Below are 17,975 nucleotides of genomic sequence, written 5' to 3' on the forward strand. Positions count from 1 at the left end.
ATGAGACAAAGGTACATATTACTCTGGTTTTTTTTTATTATCTTTTGTTCACCTCTGGTATTGTCTTGTGCTGATAATTCTAGAAGTGAAAGTTGAGGAAACTCAGAATGTAGGACACTAGTTGGGTATGCAATAGTAATTCCTAGCAAAATGTTTGATTACAGGAGTCAGGACAGATTCCAAAGCCCGACATAAGAAAAAAAATCAAATCTAGGTTACGTGAACTGAAATTGCCAATCTAAATAAAAAACTTAATAGACTCACATCAGCTTTCCAAATTTCTAACCACAATGGCTCTGGCTTTAGGACATCCCCTTTAGCAGCTCCTCAGCTGCTGTTCCACAACTTAGCAAAGAACTTTGAAACATTCTACTGTAAACATATTAAGAGCTTTTGAAAATGAACTGCCTTGTCCCAGAATAACCTTTCAATTTCTCATGGCTCTCCTAAATGCTCTACCGTAAACACCAGTGCCCAAAAGCTACATTTCAACAAACAAAAACATGCAGAAGTGGCAAAAAATACTCACTGACAGAGAGATGCCTGCTTCTGGGCTCTGGCTGCTGATAGGGTGTGCTCACATCCCCCACAGATTGGGAAGTTTTAATCCTGACTTGCTTGGGCAGTCCAGAATGGGGTGAAGAACTGGTCTGTTGAGTAAAACGGAAAGAATAAAACAAAATAAAGTGAGATGAAGGAGCTCGAGTAGCCTGGCCACAGTTTCAAAAAATATAATGCTTAGTACCAAGAAAGTGCTGAGCAACAGTTCTAGAGCCTGAAATCTTATTAATTCAGAAAACACAGAGAAAATGACAGCAAAAGAGCCAGGTTAACAATTAGGGTGTAAAACAGGAGTCAGAGAACTAGAACAAGTGCAGCTCAACTCAAGTGCATGATTTGCAGGTCTCAGTGTCTGACATCACCTGTGAAACACGAGGGGCTCCTGTCACCCCCTGAGACCAGAACACAGCAGAACCTACAACTTCCATCAACCACCTTGGCCAGCAGAGATAAATTCTGAATCTTGCACTGTTTCAGAAGCAACCTGACTCCCCACAGCCTTTAAAAAGTAAATTCATAACTCAGACTAAGTAAAAATAAATTCTGGAGAGTTTAATAGCACCAACAGTCTGGAGATGCCAAGATGAATTTATTCATCCTGCCCCTGAACTTACATAGATATTATCTAATTAAAGATAATTTTTCCACAGAGCCCTCATCTCATTCAAAGCAGGAAGAGGAAAGAGACACATGAAACCTCCCCCAAGCCACTGAGATTCTGTGTTAAAGCAGGGGCTCAATACCTGCAACACTTTCAATTTTAACCTTGACCCAACACACCTAGTTTTACAAGAAGGTGTAATATTCCCCTCCTCTTGAGTTACAGAATTTATCTCCTTTGAAAAGAACATAACCAAAGACACCTCAAAGAAATAAATTCTGACTTCTGAAAATTATTTGAACGTGACAGGCAAAGAAGGTGCAACAATTCAAATACTTTAATTCAATATTAAAGTACTGGATGGTTGCACATTTAATGAGTAGATACATTTGAAAGGAGTAAGGAAAGAGCCTGATTTAAGTCACATAAACTCCACCACAGGCAGGTCCATGAGAGCTGGAGAAAGGGCACAGAGGTCACCCTGCTGAGGGACAGTCTGGCTTTGGAACCACAGGTGTTCCAACTCCACCAGTTCTCCCCACTGGTTTCTAATCACAAAGAAAACAGAGGTGAGCTGGCTGAGGAAAGAAACGAGTTTCAGAAAGAGGCATAAGAAAATTAATCTGAATGCTGCTCCTGGTACAAGGGACCCAGCTACTGCTGTAAAGATCATTTGCTTTCTGTACATATTTGTGTCCAAGTCACCTTTCCATCCCCAGAACAAGAAGAGCACAACCAAAAGAAAATCTGCATCCTGTACTTCAGGAAAAATCATGCTTCCCCCTCCCTCAGTGGGATGAGATCATGCAGCCAAGAAACCTCCTCCAGGCTTGTGGGCTTTATCCCATGGAGGGCTCTCCTGCCAGGCAACTCGGAGCAGCAGAGGAAGTTGGAGGAGAGGGGGGGAAGCAGTGGCACTTAGTGAAGGCTGTTTGTTTCTGCTTTGAGTAAAAAAGGAAAAAACAGCTAATAAAAGGCCATCAGCAGTGGACAGTGGCTGGAGCAGGGGGAGATTTACCAAGTGTTTACTGGTTGTGCAAAGTGAGATGGTACCATGTGATTGCACTGCCGTGAACAGAGGCTTGGAAAGAGGATTGTCTGACTGTGCTCTACCAAAAGTTGAGGCCACCTTTCACAGGATGTTTCCTGACAACATAGAACTTTGTCTGACTCCACCAGGTCAGACCAAAGACCTTCTTGCCAACTGCTGTCTATAAAACAGGCAGCAACAATTACTCAGGGAAAGGGCACAGGACAAGGAACAGCACCATCTCCTCCTACACCTTCCCAGTCATCTGGGAAAGGGCTGTTAACACTCCTGAAGTTATTTATATTTCCATTACCATGGATTATCAAATGAAAAAATAGCAAGACATTTAAGTTATCATGACAGTGTCAAGAATTACAGGTGTGATTATTTCAAGAGTTGAGCTCCAGCCTGCAGAACTTGAATGGGGATGAACATTCTAGATTGACAACCAACAGAGCAGCTTTTTGTGTCACACTCTTCAGGAGAATCTGGTAATTTGCAAATCAAATATCTAAGCTATTGAGGTCTTTGGTTTGAAAAGCTGCATGACCTTAATTCTGAAGGAAAAAAAAAAAATATATATTGGTTGAGTGAACTACGTTTTCCAGATACAGGTCAGGAATAAGGGAAAATACTGACTCCTTTTGCCTTCTTCAGCTTGCAGTTCATTCATTGTCCAAAATGGGCACCTTTGGGAGCTTGACTTAAAGATTTATTTCTCATATTATGATCTTGTCTGCTGAAAAAGCAAACTACATTGACCCTCACTGCCACAGCCACCTGTGGTAGAGGAGAGTGACCCAAGAGACAAGCCAATTCATCTCAGGTCTGAATACACCACTGTTAGCAAAGGCAACTCAGTTTCCACAGAGTCAGGCTGGACTCAATGCATTAGGGCTACAGAGCTGAAAAATGACTGGAAGCTGTCCCCAGACTTCTCACCCAGGGAGAAAAGTGATAAAGGCTTTTCTTTAAGGACAACCTGCACTCTAAAGGCAAAATAATTCCGTCCATTTTTAACACTGTGCTATTAATCAAAGCTAAGAAAACTTCTCTGCAAACCAAACTCAACAAGTGTTTTCTGCCTACAGCCACTGGGTATTTGATATAAAGTGGCCTTCACAAGACAGCTGAAAAAGCTGCAATGTTTCAGCCCCCAAACAGCTGCTGAAGTCAGGGAAAAAAACCCAGCACAAAAAGACACCTATAGCTGAGCCAATGCAAAGAGGATAAACACATGCATTTGTGCCTGGCAAGAGTGATTTTATAATCCCTGCCACACTCAGTGAATGCTGCCATCATGCTTTAGAGTCTTAAGGTTAAAGCCCTTGATTTTGCTGCAGTCCCAGAAGTTGTTACCTACATGGTTTCTGTCCTGGGACAGCAAAAGTATCCTCAGGCTTTTCACATTGGAGCTCCGGTCCAAGAGATCCACAGCTTTGTCCAGGTCATCCTGGTTTTTCAAAGGAATAGAGAGCTGCAAAATAAAGAGCAAGGAAGAAAATAATTAGAAAAGACAGAAAAAAAGTGTCTACTTCTACAATGGGTTGTTTAAATACAATGGGTATTTAAACAAACATTAGAAAAATACCAGATTGTAAAAGAGGATTCTAATTGCTCAGTTATTGCACAAATTTTCATTCCAATGCTCTCTTACTGTTCTTTTTAATGAGGTTTTCCTCCCATGTCAGAGAAATGGCTCACCCTAATGCAAATTCCTCTGAAGCATCACCCACAAAAGTATGAATTGCTGCCTGGATTTGCTGTTTGCAAAGAACAGAGACTTGTCAGCCCCTGACTCTGATGAGAAAATGGTCTCAGAATACTTATGAATCCAGAACTAATGATCTAGTGAAAACTGGGTTTCACGTAGAAAGAGAGTGTCCTAAGCAACACCAGAACAAGGCAACAAGATGCTGATGTTTGTACAACACACACATCAGTGAGATGCTTTATCAGGATCAGCATACTTGCCTTTGGATCAAGGATTCAACAATGGTTTGTATTAAAGCAAGACATGAAAATTAAATTTCTGGGAGGTGAATTTGTGCTGGGGAAAAGGAGGTGCCATGCAGAGAGCACTGACAGCTCAGTACCTCGTTGTTCATGTAGTGGAGGTCCAGGGGCTGCCCAAAGGCTGTTTTCACTTTCTGCTGCACGTCTTCGTAGCGCACGGGACGGACAAACGGGATAATCCTGGGAGGAAAGACAGCCACTGCCTCACTTCAGGGACACACTGGGTAATGCCATCAAATCACACAGCTGAACCATTAAAACCACATTTGAATGGTCTCCTTTCATCCACAAGCAAATAGTGAACCTTTCAAATTTAAATTTATATGTATTATTTCAATAAGGAATTATTGATCTCTGGCCCATTTCCATACAGTTTGTCAAAATGCAATATTCAGCTGGAGATTTCAAATAGAATCCCTTTGTCCCTGGGCAGAAAATAATCCTTTTTTGAATAAATGCCTTTCACATAACAGGATACAAATGCCCTGTGCACCTTGGCTTAAAAAATACCACCTGCTCTGGCACAGATGAGATACTGCCACAAAGAGCTGGATTGTGAGCACCAATTAACAAACTTGTCACGAGGCAGAAATAACAGGATACAACAAGGTCTCCCCTGAGCCTACTCTTCTCCAGGCTAAACAATCCAAGATCCTCTTCACACATGAACTATTATAATATCTGGTTATACTTTTTGTCCTCATTTGGAAGATTAGTGTTCTTTCCAGTGCAATTTCTGCTAGTTAACTTTTAGAAAAAAAAAAAGTGTTCCAGTGAAAGAACTTTCAGGATTTTTTATCTGTCTTCCTCCTATTTCTTTTGCTACATTAGCACACTACAAATGATCAAGGGACTGTTTGGACTTCCAGGTTACTGAGAAACTCAAGATCTGTTCTTGCTCATAGAGGCAACTCAGTGAGACCCTGAATGATCTCAGAGAGTTTGTGGGGAAAGGGAGGGAGAGGGGCTTTCTGCAGGGGCCACAGACAGAAGCTGTGGCTGCCCCTGGATCCCTGGCAGTGGCCAAGGCCAGGCTGGATGGGCTTGGAGCAGCCTGGGACAGTGGAAGGTGTCCCTGCCATGGCAGGGGGTGGCACTGGATCTTTGAGGTCCCTTCCAACCCAAACCATGCTGGGATTCTATGGCTCTGTGATAAGGCTGTGCTTTGGAGAGAAGGTTTCATTTCCAGTCATCCATCCCCACAGCCTCATCAGCCCTGGGTATCCTTTCCAGAGATGCAGCTTTTGTTTGAAATAACCCTTGTGTTAGCTGGCTTCCTCAGCCCCTTCCCATGAAGGGTTATCTTGTTACCAGACCTACAACATTCAGCTGTTTGGAAATAATTGTCCTTGTTAAAAAGCAGCCCACAATAACATTTTCTACATATTCCTAAGAAACCCATACATGAAATCACAGTACTCTGGCACCACACAAACACCATGTGGCTCTCAGTCCCTTATAAAGGCTCCCATTCTACACTCAATGCTTTCAAAAGCAGAGCTGTTCTCAGGTGCCACAAATTTTATTAGTTTAAAAACCCTGTGCACTCCTCTAACACAAAATCCTGGACTGCAGGGTTTAAGGAGCCCATTCCTGCCTGACCACCTTAAATATTTGTGGTTAAATCTGGCAGCTCCTGTGAAACCAAGCACACACACTGACATTCTGGTGCAAGCTCCCTGTCTGGAACTGCACACTGTGCTGGGAGCAGGGAACTCAGGCAAGCACAACTGCATAATTAGACTGACACACAATCAACCTTTTCATTCTAGAAAAAACAAAAAAAAAAACAAACCAGGAGAAAACCCTTCTGCCCCCTGGAATGCACCCAGCAGACAGGCAAGATGATAAGCCTGTGGTGACAGGAGAGTTCCCCTGTCCTGACACAGTGTGACAAGTAACTGTGACATGTCCCACTGTGGCTCTGTTGTCCCCACAAAGCCCCTGACACAGAAGAGTGCTGAGCAGACCTGGCTGACAGAGGAGGAAGAAAATCCCAGTGATGATTACCTGTAAAATTTCTCCCACAGCACAAGAAGTCACTGACAGAATTCATCACATACGATTTCAATGAAAGAAATAGTGCAAGTTTTGAGGAAGAGTAGAAATTATTCTCCACAGCCTGCTTTGCCAACAAAGAACACTTCTGCTTTTCTAACAGGAATTCCAAAATCTGACAAAGGAGGAGCTTCAACAACCTGGCCAATAACCTCTGCTAGAACAGGCTGTGAGGATCACTACAGACAACTTGTCCTCCTGTGCCACTGGCATTAAATTTGCATTTTATCATGGAATCGTGAACTACTTCATGTTGGAAGTGCTGCCTGGCCTGGGAGAAACCAAAGGATTCTCACAAGATGGCTGTGAAGATGGCACATACATTCATGCTTACAGCCCAATTAATATCTTCCAAAATATGGACACTACAGCCAAGCATAAGATCATGTTTTCCCTCAGTGAGAGCAGACCCAGAGAGCACAGACAAGCCTGGAGCCCTCCTGAGTGCTCTCACAGCCACAAGTCATTAAATGTTTCAAGAGTTCCTCTTGAATTGATGGCAACTAAGAGGCTTTTGGGGACCTACTTTGAAATATTTCAGCAATTTTATCCATTGTAAACAATGCTGTAAAAACTGAAACCGCTATTTCAGTTATTTCTGGTTTTTTTTCTTGTAAAAGAATGTCTCTCAAAACCAAATATCAGAGGAAATAACAAAGAAGCTTTTACACCAATGAAAAAAAAAATCTTCCCTTGCTGTATCTATTGCTCAATCACAGCAGGGCAGTGATAGTAACAGGGCATCAGGAAGTGAGAAACTGGAAAAGAATGATGCTGATTTGACCAGCTTCATTTGGTTTCAGTTAAATCAAACAAAATGGGAACATATCTGAAACAAGACTTTCATGCTGATTTTTTTTCAGGCTGGACAGCTTTTAGAAATGCTGCAGTTCACTTACAACTAAATGTTATGGAAATAAATCAGTGTTTTATGACACAGTGATCTCTAAAAATAACCAAGTTGTGTGTGAGCTGTTTGCTATTGCCTTCACTGTGTGATTTCCATTCAGGAAAAAGGAAAGCAAAGCCAACCAAATATTTAAGTTGAACTACTGATGACTAAATTACTCTCCTAAGCAAAGAATCAAAGCAGTGAAGGCCAACTTACCGTCTCTCCCCATTATGTTCAAACTTTATCCTGACATCATTCTGCAGGAGAAAGAACAAAAGGTGAGCTCACAATCAAACTCTGGCACACACAACAGCACACAAATGCACCTTATTGTGGTTTGAGTATTTTAACTTTCTCCATGAAAGCTGAAGCAGACTGTGGAAACAAGTGGCTGACACATGAACACAGCACAGGAGGAATGGAGAAACTGCTGAAGGAGAAAGAGAAGGAAAGGGGTAAAAATTAAGCTGTAATTTTTGCAAACTGACACTTAAACAGAGGACATTGAAATAAACTTTGAAAAAAAAAATTAATCTATCTTTAACACTGCATGGGAAGAATTTGAAATTCAGTCCTAACTGCTCATTAATCTGAAGGCAATTTTCTTTAAGCATGCTCAAAGCATGCATGGCAGAAAACAGAGAGGGAATGTGCTACATTTTTTTATTCCTACTCCTATTTTTGAATTTTTATTCCTATTTATTATTCTTTATTCTTAAGACATGGACTTAATCTCTGCTTTTGCAAAAATGCAGCTCCTGAAACCCAAGAGCTACAAACAGGCTGATGTCACCTTTTAAAGTTCTAAGGTTTCAGCAAAGGGGTCATCATCACCATTTGATAATTAAAAGCACTGACTGTGCAAACTGTGCAGCCACTGTCAACTCAAAAGATGCTGGGTGGCATGCAAGAGTCAGCAAGCTGAACTTTCAACTCTGGACATTGAAGTTCAAATCCCAATTTAGGTCAGAAAGATAAAAATAAAAGAGAAAAATCTACTCTGATAAGACTCCATCATTTCTGCTGCACAATTTATGCGATTGGAATAGATTAAGCCATCTGTGAAAGCCTCAGACAATAGGCAATCATACATCTAGGAACTTCAAAAAAACGTGGCCAGGAAATGCTCTTTAGCTGGAGGAAGTTTCTGGCAGGCCCAGTGGTCAAGAATGCAGTTCAAAAGGACCCACGGAGTCCCTGGGAGCACGGAATTCCTGCAGCAGTGCTGGACCAGGGAAAATGACCTTCCCAATCCCAGCCACGACCAGCTGCAGGTGGGGCACTCACACATGACTTCAAAGAGTGGTTTTTGTAGATGTGGGAAGAGAAAGAACTTAATCTAGAATTATTCCAAAATGGAACAGATTACAGAGAACCCATTTGAGTTGATCAGTAAAGGAACAATGCAGCAAACAGCACAGGAATAATATCCTATAAAAGATGTCTACCAGCCAGCTCCTGATCACAAAGTTTGAAGACATTGTTTGAAGGAATGATTGCTTTATATCAGGATTTTCAGGAAAGGAAGGCTCTGGTTTTAACATTATACTACTTTAAGTAGCTCGGTCTAAAGGAACTAAACGGGACAGTTTGGATCAAATGGAATTCACATCATTTTTCAGATTAAATTTCTGACCTCGAGATGTGATTTAGGCCCTGGGGCAGCCAAGTGACATAGCTGTCACCAGCTGAAATTAGACAACACTAAAGGATCCCCAGGGCTCTTTGGAAACCTCTCTTTAACCTGCTGGTACTCAAGCAAACTCCAACCATTTTCTCAACTCCACTGCTTGCTTTGAAACCTGTAATTTGGAGTAAAGGAAAAAGGGGATGCAATTTGGCATTTGTTGCTCCATTTTTCCAAAAGGACCTGACACTGCCCATTCATATCTACTTATCAAAGATCTAAGAAAAGGTGTTCAGAGTGATCTTGGTGTTCCTATTCCAGAGAAAGCCTAGAGGAGCTTTCAGTGCTTTCAGTTTTCCTTGAAAGCAGTGAACCCATCACTTCTTAAAGCAATTCACATAAACTATCCTCAGAGATGATCAAAAAGGCAAATCCAAGTGTAGCACTTCAGTGTTCCAGTTCTGAGACATGGTATCATAAATCACAATTACAGATTTTGATTTAAGGCATCTCTGAATTTCTGTTTCAAAGTGATTTGGAAAGGATTTTGTACTACTCCATCTATGGATTTGTCCAACACATTCAAGGAAATCCCAGATCCAGCTGAACAAGTAGATTATGAGCAGGCAAAGCATAAGGAAGACAGACATGAACTTCAAAGCCTGCTCCAAAAAGCTTAAATGTGTAAAAGGAATAAAACTGAGAAAAGTTATTTTACTGACATAGGAAACTTCTCCTGTACATGTCAGTCTTGCTGCCAGTAAATTGATTTAATTTTGAATGACAGGAACGGACAAACAGTTTTGGACTAAAATTGTTGCTTTTGCTTTGGGCATTTAATCTAAATGACATTCAGCATCTCCAGACATTATTCTGTCCTTCCTTCTTACCAGAACATCAACACTGTTGTTTCCTCCATGAAAAAGTCTGGAGAAATGTAGAATAAACCAAACAAGACTTCAAAGCATTGACTCATTACCTTGGGAGTTACAGACTGGTTTGGGTTGGGAGGGACCTCAAATCCCACCCAGTGCCACCCTGCCATGGCAGGGACACCTCCCACTGTCCCAGGTTGCTCCAAACCCATCCAGCCTGGCCTTGGGCACTGCCAGGGATCCAGGGGCAGCCACAGCTGCTGTGGGCACCTGTGCCAGGGCCTGCCCACCCTCACAGGGGGGAATTTCTTCCCAAAATCCCATCAAACCCTGCCCTCCTGCAGCTTAAGGCCTTTCCCCCTAGTCCTGACCCTACAATAAAAGTGCACACACCAGGACAGAGCCAGGGAAGAAAAGCTTTCCCCACCTCCCACCTGCTTAGAGGAATTCCATAAAGTCACTGCACACAACTTGAAGACAAACTCCTAATTTATAATTGCTAATGTGGAAATGAAGTCAGTTTTCTTACCGGAATTTTTTTTTCTTCCACTGCAGAGGCACACTGGTTCATTATTGCAGGGCTGCCCAAGAGGGGGGGACTGCTGGCATTGTGTTTTTTCTTTAAAAAAGAATAAAATAACTTTAAAAAATGGAAATATGACCGTAAAGTCAGAAAGCCACTTGCTAAATTTTTTTAGCTGGGCAGACCAAACCCCATAAAAAAATACATATGGGGAGAATGCAGTATACATACATGTGTAAGGTCATATATATTAAATATTTTATTGAACTACATAAATGTATAGCATATTTAATATATACAGTTTATATGATATGATATTCATTAATCTGATATAAAAACATTAAAAAGCTACCATATTTGCCACAGCCTGAGCAGGATCAAGGAGCTGCTTCCCACCTGATGCTTTGGCTGTTGGAAGCACAGGACAGAGCCAAGGATCTGAGCCACTCAGATGCTCTGTCCACCTGCTGTGCCCCTTCTGCCTCCAGGTCAGCAGTCCAGGCATTCCCAAACTGGCCATTACCTGTCTGTTGGAGTGAGCAGTGTCTTTATTCTTCATGGTGTCATAGCCAGGCAGCCGGTGACGCCTGCCCATCTGCAGGGCCACCAGGTCCTTCATGATGGACTTCAAGGCCTCTTGTTCATCTGGGATGCACAAGAATTTTAGGAGTAAGTTGTCTGAGTGAGCACCAACTATGGCATTTCTGCAGCTCTGACACTTCTATACTCATTTTCTGCTGGCTCATAGAACAGCAATCCTTTTTAGGATCTTTGCAAATACGCTGTGATTTAATTTAGTCATTAAAAATTTAATTAACTGAGTATCATGACATAATAAATTGATAGATAAATGTGAAGTCACTCTCCAGAATCACAGAAGGATCTGGCCAGAGTACAGATGAGAATGAACATCCCCAGCCCCTAATTCTGTTCAAAAGTCTTCACAACAAACAGCAAAACCTGGACAGATTTGCTAGACCATCACAGGTCATTTAGGAAGGGCAAACTGATGTGCTTCTGTCAAGGAAAACCTGGTAAAAGTCTGTTCTTTCCCATTTTATACCCTGTTAACTCTGAATTCTTGCCTACTAGTGGAACAAACCACAGCCAGTAGAAAGAGAAATGAAAATCTGGAGGAAGATTCATCTTGGAGCATCTGTGAACACAAATCCACTTGCACTGATTGCCTCAACACGTTCCTCTCTTCCCTCAGAACAAGCTGATGGAATAAAATTCAAACCATTTTATGAGATTTCAAGATCTGCTGAACAGGTTCAAGCTGTCCAGCACAAGGAACACTGTCTGCTGGCAAAGTACAATGCAGCAGGTTCAATTCAAGGCTTCTTGCCCTGCAGCAATATAAAAAGACATTGTTTTTTTTTTCCTTGTATGTTCCACTGACTAAGAATTACTTTTTGAAGATTCCTGATGTAACCAATTTAAAGTATTCTCTCCCAATGCCTGTTTTGAGAAGTGACACTTAACAGAACTTTGTGCTTAAGAGAAAAAAAAAACAAAGATGTAAAAAGAGAGAAATGCACAGTAGCTGTGATGGATGGTAGATGAAGGTCTACAAGCTATGGAAATGAATCCTTTCCTTGAGCAAGGGTGAGCACCTTAAATTCCTTGATATTGCAAAAGGTAAAGGAAGCTGCCAAGTGAAGCTGTGTCCAAAATGGGACTGCACTGGGCACTTGGCTGCCAGGCACTGTGCCACAGCCAACAAAGCAGCAGCTCATGCTGTCACTGCTCCTGGCACACTCTGCCCTCTGGATTGCCTGCCTGCTGTCTCACATATCAAGACTCAGAAAGGTTTTAGGGATAAAGTGTTGTTTCCTTACAACAATACACTCAGCTAAATTCTTCCTGATACTCAGGCATTACTTAGGCATGGAGTTTGAAGGAATGATTTGATCAGCCCTGGGCAAATAATACACTCAGCTAAATTCTTCCTGATACTCAGGCATTACTTAGGCATGGAGTTTGAAGGAATGATTTGATCAGCCCTGGACATGCCAAGGAGAATCTGCCCTTTCTAAAAGAGTTTGGGAGGACCTGAACCCTAGTTTTGAAAGAAAAGCTTTTTTTTTTTGATAACTGGGACTTCTGGAAGTGATGTGAGCCAGGCGAGGTTGTCACAGTTCCTCCTTTCTTCCCTCACTTTGAGCACTTTGAATTGAAATGAACATTTCTGAAGCTGATTTGTAAATATCTGAAACTTCATTTTAAGAATCCCCCATGGCTACACACTCATCCCTGATTCATGGCACTGGTTTGATAGGCAATCACTTGCATTTGGAAGAGCTGTCCTGAGAACAGCTGCTGAACATCAAACGATGGACTGGCTCACACTGGTACTTCTCTGGAAAAGGGACTCAGTGGGACAATTTGTTTCTGCAATTTCGTGTGGTGCATTTGTTCACGAGCCTCCCCAAAGCAGTTAGCTTATGTTTTATGCAGAAGACTGGCTTTATAATTGATCAATGTCTGAATAACAAACTAGATTTTCGCAATGCTTAAAGATGACAGATGTGGGACACATACGGCTTGTAAAGCACACAGGGAGTGAATCCTGCTGGAAGTTAAAAGCAGAATGGGAAAAATACACCTCTTTGGAAGGAGGAAACATCTGAACAAGCCCCAGTCAGAACAAAAGTCACACTAGGATTATCTTTGCTAAAACAAATAGTTTCTGCCCAGGCCTGTTTTAGCTTTCACAGGATCCCAAAATGGTTTGGGTTGGGAGGGACCTTCAAAGCCTGTCCCAGTGCCATGGGCAGGGACAATTTCCACTGTCCCAGGCTGCTCCAAGCCCGTGTCCAACCTGTCCTTGGGCACTGCCAGGGATCCAGGGGCAGCCACAGCTGCTGTGCCAGGGCCTGCCCACCCTCCCAGGGAGGAATTTGTTCCCAACATTCCATCTATCCCTGCCTTCTGGCAGTGGGAAGCCATTCCCTGTGTCCCTCCTGGCAATGGGAAGCCTGCCCACCCTCCCAGGGAGGAATTTGTTCCCAACATTCCATCTATCCCTGCCTTCTGGCAGTGGGAAGCCATTCCCTGTGTCCTGTCTACTGGTAAAGCCTCCCTCCATCTTTCTTGCAGGCTCTCTTCAGGTACTGGAAGGTGAGTCCTAACTTGGTCCTGAGACCACCCAACATCTGAGATACATCCACTGTGGACTCCAGAATTTTACACCAGAAACATCAAGCCTAGACCAGATCATGAAAGGGAAGTGTAAAGCCTCCCTCCATCTTTCTTGCAAGCTCTCTTGCAAGAAAGATGGAGGTACTGGAAGGTGAGTACTAACTTGGTCCTGAGACCACCCAACATCTGAGATACATCCACTGTGGACTCCAGAATGTTACACCAGAAACATCAAGCCTAGACCAGATCATGAAAGGGAAGGAAAACAAATCTCCCAATGCATCTGCAGGAGGCGTTAATTACAGAAAAAAAAATCTTATAAAAGGAACACAGAGCAGAGAATATAAAAAAATCCAAATCAAAACCCACCAAATCTCTGCTGTCCAAGACAAGCCAAATGAGACAATAACCACATTGTGGCAGTGGAGAAGGGAGAGCACTCCTTGACATTCCAACTGCATGTAAAAGAAGCAAGTGGTGTAAGTAACACAACCAAAGCAAGAGGCTGCTTTTTGAGAAGCACATCAGCCAAAGGAAATAAGTGCTGGGATCTATCTCAGCACTAAGTAACCCCTTGTGGGATGAAAATGTGAAGAAACAGCTGTGAATGAAGCTAAAGCTCCAGGTAGGCAATGGCACAACTTTTTCCTTTTTTTTTTTTAAGTTTCCAACTTTATAGTTGAACATTTAACCTTTTACCTCTACTGGAGTGTCTCCACTTTACTGGTGTTCTTTCCTTTTGATGGTATTAAGAACAGCCTTGGAGTCACCTGGCAGACAAAGGCTGAAAACATGCACAACAAAATACTACAACCTATGGCCTGGAACATCCCTGACGTTCCTACCACCCAAAACACTCAGGGAAGAGCTGGGATACAAGTTTTCCACTACAGTGCAGTTTGGGTTTGGCCAGATACCAGGAGGATGAAGAAGAGCTTGTCTTGGCAGAGTTCCTCTGGGCAAGAAGCAAACGAGCTATGAAAGCAGTTTATAGCTGAGGGCTGATGACAAGAAATCAAGTCCATCAAAGAATATATCTGGGAATAAGAATTCTCCTCTAAACAGTATCATCACTGGAAAACAAAGATCAATGGTTGCCATGGTTGGCTACAGGTGTTCTAGCCCAGGTTCCAGGCTGTGTGGAGTCAGCAGTCACTCACTTGTGGCACAGAGGACACATCCAGCCAGCTGTGTGCTCTTTATTACAGACTGCAGCTCAGCTATGAAGAGAATTTATTTATTAGCTGAGGCAACTTGTGAATTGACAACACAAACTCTGAAGGGCAGCATCTGGCAAACACTGGAGCTCAATGCTCTCAGGCACAGGGTGGGATTTTTGGGGTGTCCTGAGCCGGACCAGGAGCTGGACTCCCACCATCCCGGGGTCCCTCCCAGCTCAGGATATTCTGTAAACCCCAGCCAGAGCCTGCAAGGTCTGTATCTTACTCACTGCACTCATTCCAACACTGAAATATTATTTATCTTCATAAAATGGGAACAACCCCAGCCAGTGCCTGCAAGGTCTGTATCTTACTCACTGCACTCATTCCAACACTGAAATATTATTTATCTTCATAAAATGGGAACAGTTAATGCTCTAACAAAGGGGATGGAACAACTTCAGGTGAGTTTGAATCTTAATATACATTTTTAGTAGTCTTACACTGAGCTATTGGTTCCCTACTACTAAACCATACATCCTGTAATTCATCCCTATGTTGATGAGGTAGGACATGCCAGAGTATTTATCTCTTAAAAGGATGAAATAAAGTAAAATGCTCATCTGAGCTTGCATAGGGAAAAAGTGTATCTGGTGAGGACAACACTGTGATGGAATTAATGCTGAGATGCATGAATATTTCTTTAGTTCCATCCAAACAGAGGATTTCCATAGACTGACTGGGAGGAGCACGTGGAGCAGCATTACATTAATCACACAATGTAGAAGCTGCTACAAATGAAAATGAAGCAATTTTTGGAGCACTGAGAGACCCTGTTTTGCCTGGTCTCCAGTAGGTCTGGGAAACACAGCTCTGCTTTGTGCGGGAAAGATGTTGTCCAGGAAATGCTTTTCATGTTTTAAAAACTACACTCAAGGATTTTTATAACTTCGATAAAAGCGAACTGCTGCTCACAGGGAAAGTTGTTCCTTTCCACAAAGCATTTACTTCAACCAACCCCTGGTTTGTTACACAGCTCTGAACAAGTCGGAAATGGAAAGAGTTTAGAAAAAGAAAAAAACAAATCACAAAGAACAGTGAAAGTATCTGCATGTGTCTGTGAACCCCCCTAGTCCAGGATCATGTTTGGATGGTGACACAGTGGGACACATGATGCCATACTGGTGTAAAAGGGAAAGGTGAACACATCAGTGTATTTGTTATCTACCACCACCACAGCAAAGCTGGTTTGGGTGAGCGACTGGCAGATTTGGGGGCAATGAGAAAATTGAAAAAAACAAATCACAAAGTCAGAACAGTGAAAGAATCTGCATGTGTCTGTGAACCCCCCTAGTCCAGGATCATGTTTGGATGGTGACACAGTGGGTGGGATCATGTTTGGATGGTGTAAAAGGGAAAGGTGAAGACATCAGTGTATTTGTTATCTACCACCACCACAGCAAAGCTGGTTTGGGTGAGCGACTGGCAGATTTGGGGGCAATGAGAAAATTTTAGACAAATTGTGTATATATTAGAGGTCTCAAAAAAGCCTTCAAAAGTTTCATTTTGAGTCCTTTGCTTTGGGCACTTTTAGTAGTACCAAAATGCTGCTGTGTGCTGTGGTGATTAGGAAATCACCACAGACCTGCTTTGTAGAGTGAGAGGAAAAATCAGAGAGCTCTAGGAGGCTTATCCTTGCAGGATATACCCAGGGGTCACTCTTCTCGTTGACCAGTTAAAGGGAAGGGCTGGGATTTGGGATGTGAGCCGATCCTAACCTGCTCTGAGCCCCGCTCCCTCCGCGGGTGTCACTGGGTGCGCGTGAGCCAAGGGAAGGAAGTGACACAGGCAGGAAAAGCCGGCGGACGGGGAAGGCTGCAGGCAGCAGGGCCTGCTCCCCAAAGCCCACCCTGCACCCCTCAGGCCTGCAGGTCCCCGTTTGCCAGCCTGCCAAGGAGGGTCCAGAGGGAAATAAAGCTCAGGAAGTGTCCCGGCTGGGCAGGGCTCGGAAGAGCTGCAGGTGAGCCCTGGAGGAGCTCCTGCAAAGCCTGACACCAACCCGGCATCCTTCAGGTGGGCTATGAAACACCAGACCACAGAAAATCACAGCCTCATGTACAGCCCATCGTCCACTATTAATCAGATTATCAGATCACAGTTGCTGAATGAATTTAGGTTTTTCCCATTACAAAGGGAAAATCTGCTTGCGGCTGTGCCATGAGACACGCAGTGCTACGGTGGAGTGGTCCACGAAATTGTATTTTTTACAAACACAGGTCCAGCTGCCATTGGAAAACACTTCCATGGAAATCCAAGCTCCTACTTCTAAACCGTTTTAAGTTTATGAAGCACCCTGCTGCTCTAAACAGAGTGGATTACACTATTCCTCTTTGTAGCAGAGAAATCTAGTGATGGATTTGCATGAATTTGTTGTATTTATCAAATCAAAACAGAGTAAAGAGATACTGAAGTACCTGTAGAATAACATTTGCAATGCTTTTTGAATTTAAAGTATAAAAGAGAAATCTAGCGATGGATTTGCATAATTTGTTGTATTTATCAACTCAAAACAGAGTAAAGAGATACTGAAGTACCTGTAGAATAACATTTGCAATGCTTTTTGAATTTAAAGTATAAAAGCTAATTATGTATACAGACTAAATGAAGGAGAGTCTTGGAAAAATAAACTTGGTTGCATGGAACAAACATTTAAGTTGTAGCCCATGAAGCCATGAAACTCCAGCCTTAGAAAAGCAGGAATTTCCTTGCCAATATGCAAGTATGAGTAAGTTCTGGTTTAGAGCAATTAAAAGTTTAATTCTAGCACCTTTCTTTAAGCTGAGAAAGGAATTAGGAAGCACAAGATCCCCTCCATAGTTCTTTATACAGCACATACAGTCCAAACCCAAATTAATTTGAATTAATCAATCCAATTCAATCATGGCAGCTCCTCATAACAACGTTTTCCTCTTGAAAAAAAGAGTTCTTCTAACTCCTTTTCTTGTTTTTACATGTCGCTGTCTGGGCTAAGAAAGGCAAACGAGAACTCGGGGGGAGCTCCATAAAGGAAAATCTATTTTGATGGCCTCCCAAGCTGCAATTAATACCAGAAATTTCTCCAATTAAGCTTGAGCGCAACAATTCCCGTCTCAAGCAGAGCCAACTTCTGGCGGCTGAAGGAGCCCCCCGAGCTCAGCCCGGCCCGCTGCGTCTGGCCGAGCTCGGTAACAGCGCGGGGCACCGCACCTTTCGGTAAAAACCGATTTTCACCGTTTTTAACCAAATCCTTGAGAACGCAGCGTTCCCCGCGGCGCTGCGCGCCCGGGCCCGCCCGCGCCGGGTCCGAGCGCCCCTCAGCAGGGCCCGGCCGAGCCCCGCCGCCCCCTTCCCGCCCGCAGCGGCCCCGGCCCGTGACGCGGCCCCGGCTCGCGGGGCTTCTCCGCCGCTCCTCACCCATGTCTGCGGGCGGCGGCCCCGCTCACGGCGGG

General features: G+C 43.2%; 2 protein-coding genes across 3 annotated transcripts in view; both read right to left on the minus strand.

Moving 5' to 3' along the window:
• The window catches only part of MAP3K3 (mitogen-activated protein kinase kinase kinase 3), a 36,152-nt gene extending 18,177 nt beyond the window's left edge, over window positions 1-17,975 (minus strand). For both annotated transcript variants that reach the window (XR_005954245.1, XM_041426287.1), the window contains exons 1-7: window positions 17,941-17,975; window positions 10,707-10,828; window positions 10,190-10,279; window positions 7,375-7,415; window positions 4,289-4,388; window positions 3,556-3,669; window positions 530-650 (exon numbers count right to left, since the gene is read on the minus strand). Coding sequence is in view for 1 of the 2 variants with exons in the window: in XM_041426287.1 (XP_041282221.1) it covers window positions 530-650; window positions 3,556-3,669; window positions 4,289-4,388; window positions 7,375-7,415; window positions 10,190-10,279; window positions 10,707-10,828; window positions 17,941-17,944 (592 nt within the window). In the remaining variant the exon portion in view is untranslated. The remainder of the gene's footprint in view (window positions 1-529; window positions 651-3,555; window positions 3,670-4,288; window positions 4,389-7,374; window positions 7,416-10,189; window positions 10,280-10,706; window positions 10,829-17,940) is intronic.
• The window catches only part of DCAF7 (DDB1 and CUL4 associated factor 7), a 27,612-nt gene continuing 20,343 nt past the window's right edge, over window positions 10,707-17,975 (minus strand). Inside the window, exon 8 of the transcript XR_005954246.1 lies at window positions 10,707-10,828. The gene's annotated coding sequence lies outside the window, so the exon portion shown is untranslated. The remainder of the gene's footprint in view (window positions 10,829-17,975) is intronic.

Source organism: Onychostruthus taczanowskii, unplaced genomic scaffold (assembly GCF_017590055.1).
Source record: "Onychostruthus taczanowskii isolate IOZ18803 unplaced genomic scaffold, ASM1759005v1 scaffold91, whole genome shotgun sequence".
Classification (NCBI taxonomy): domain Eukaryota; kingdom Metazoa; phylum Chordata; class Aves; order Passeriformes; family Passeridae; genus Onychostruthus; species Onychostruthus taczanowskii.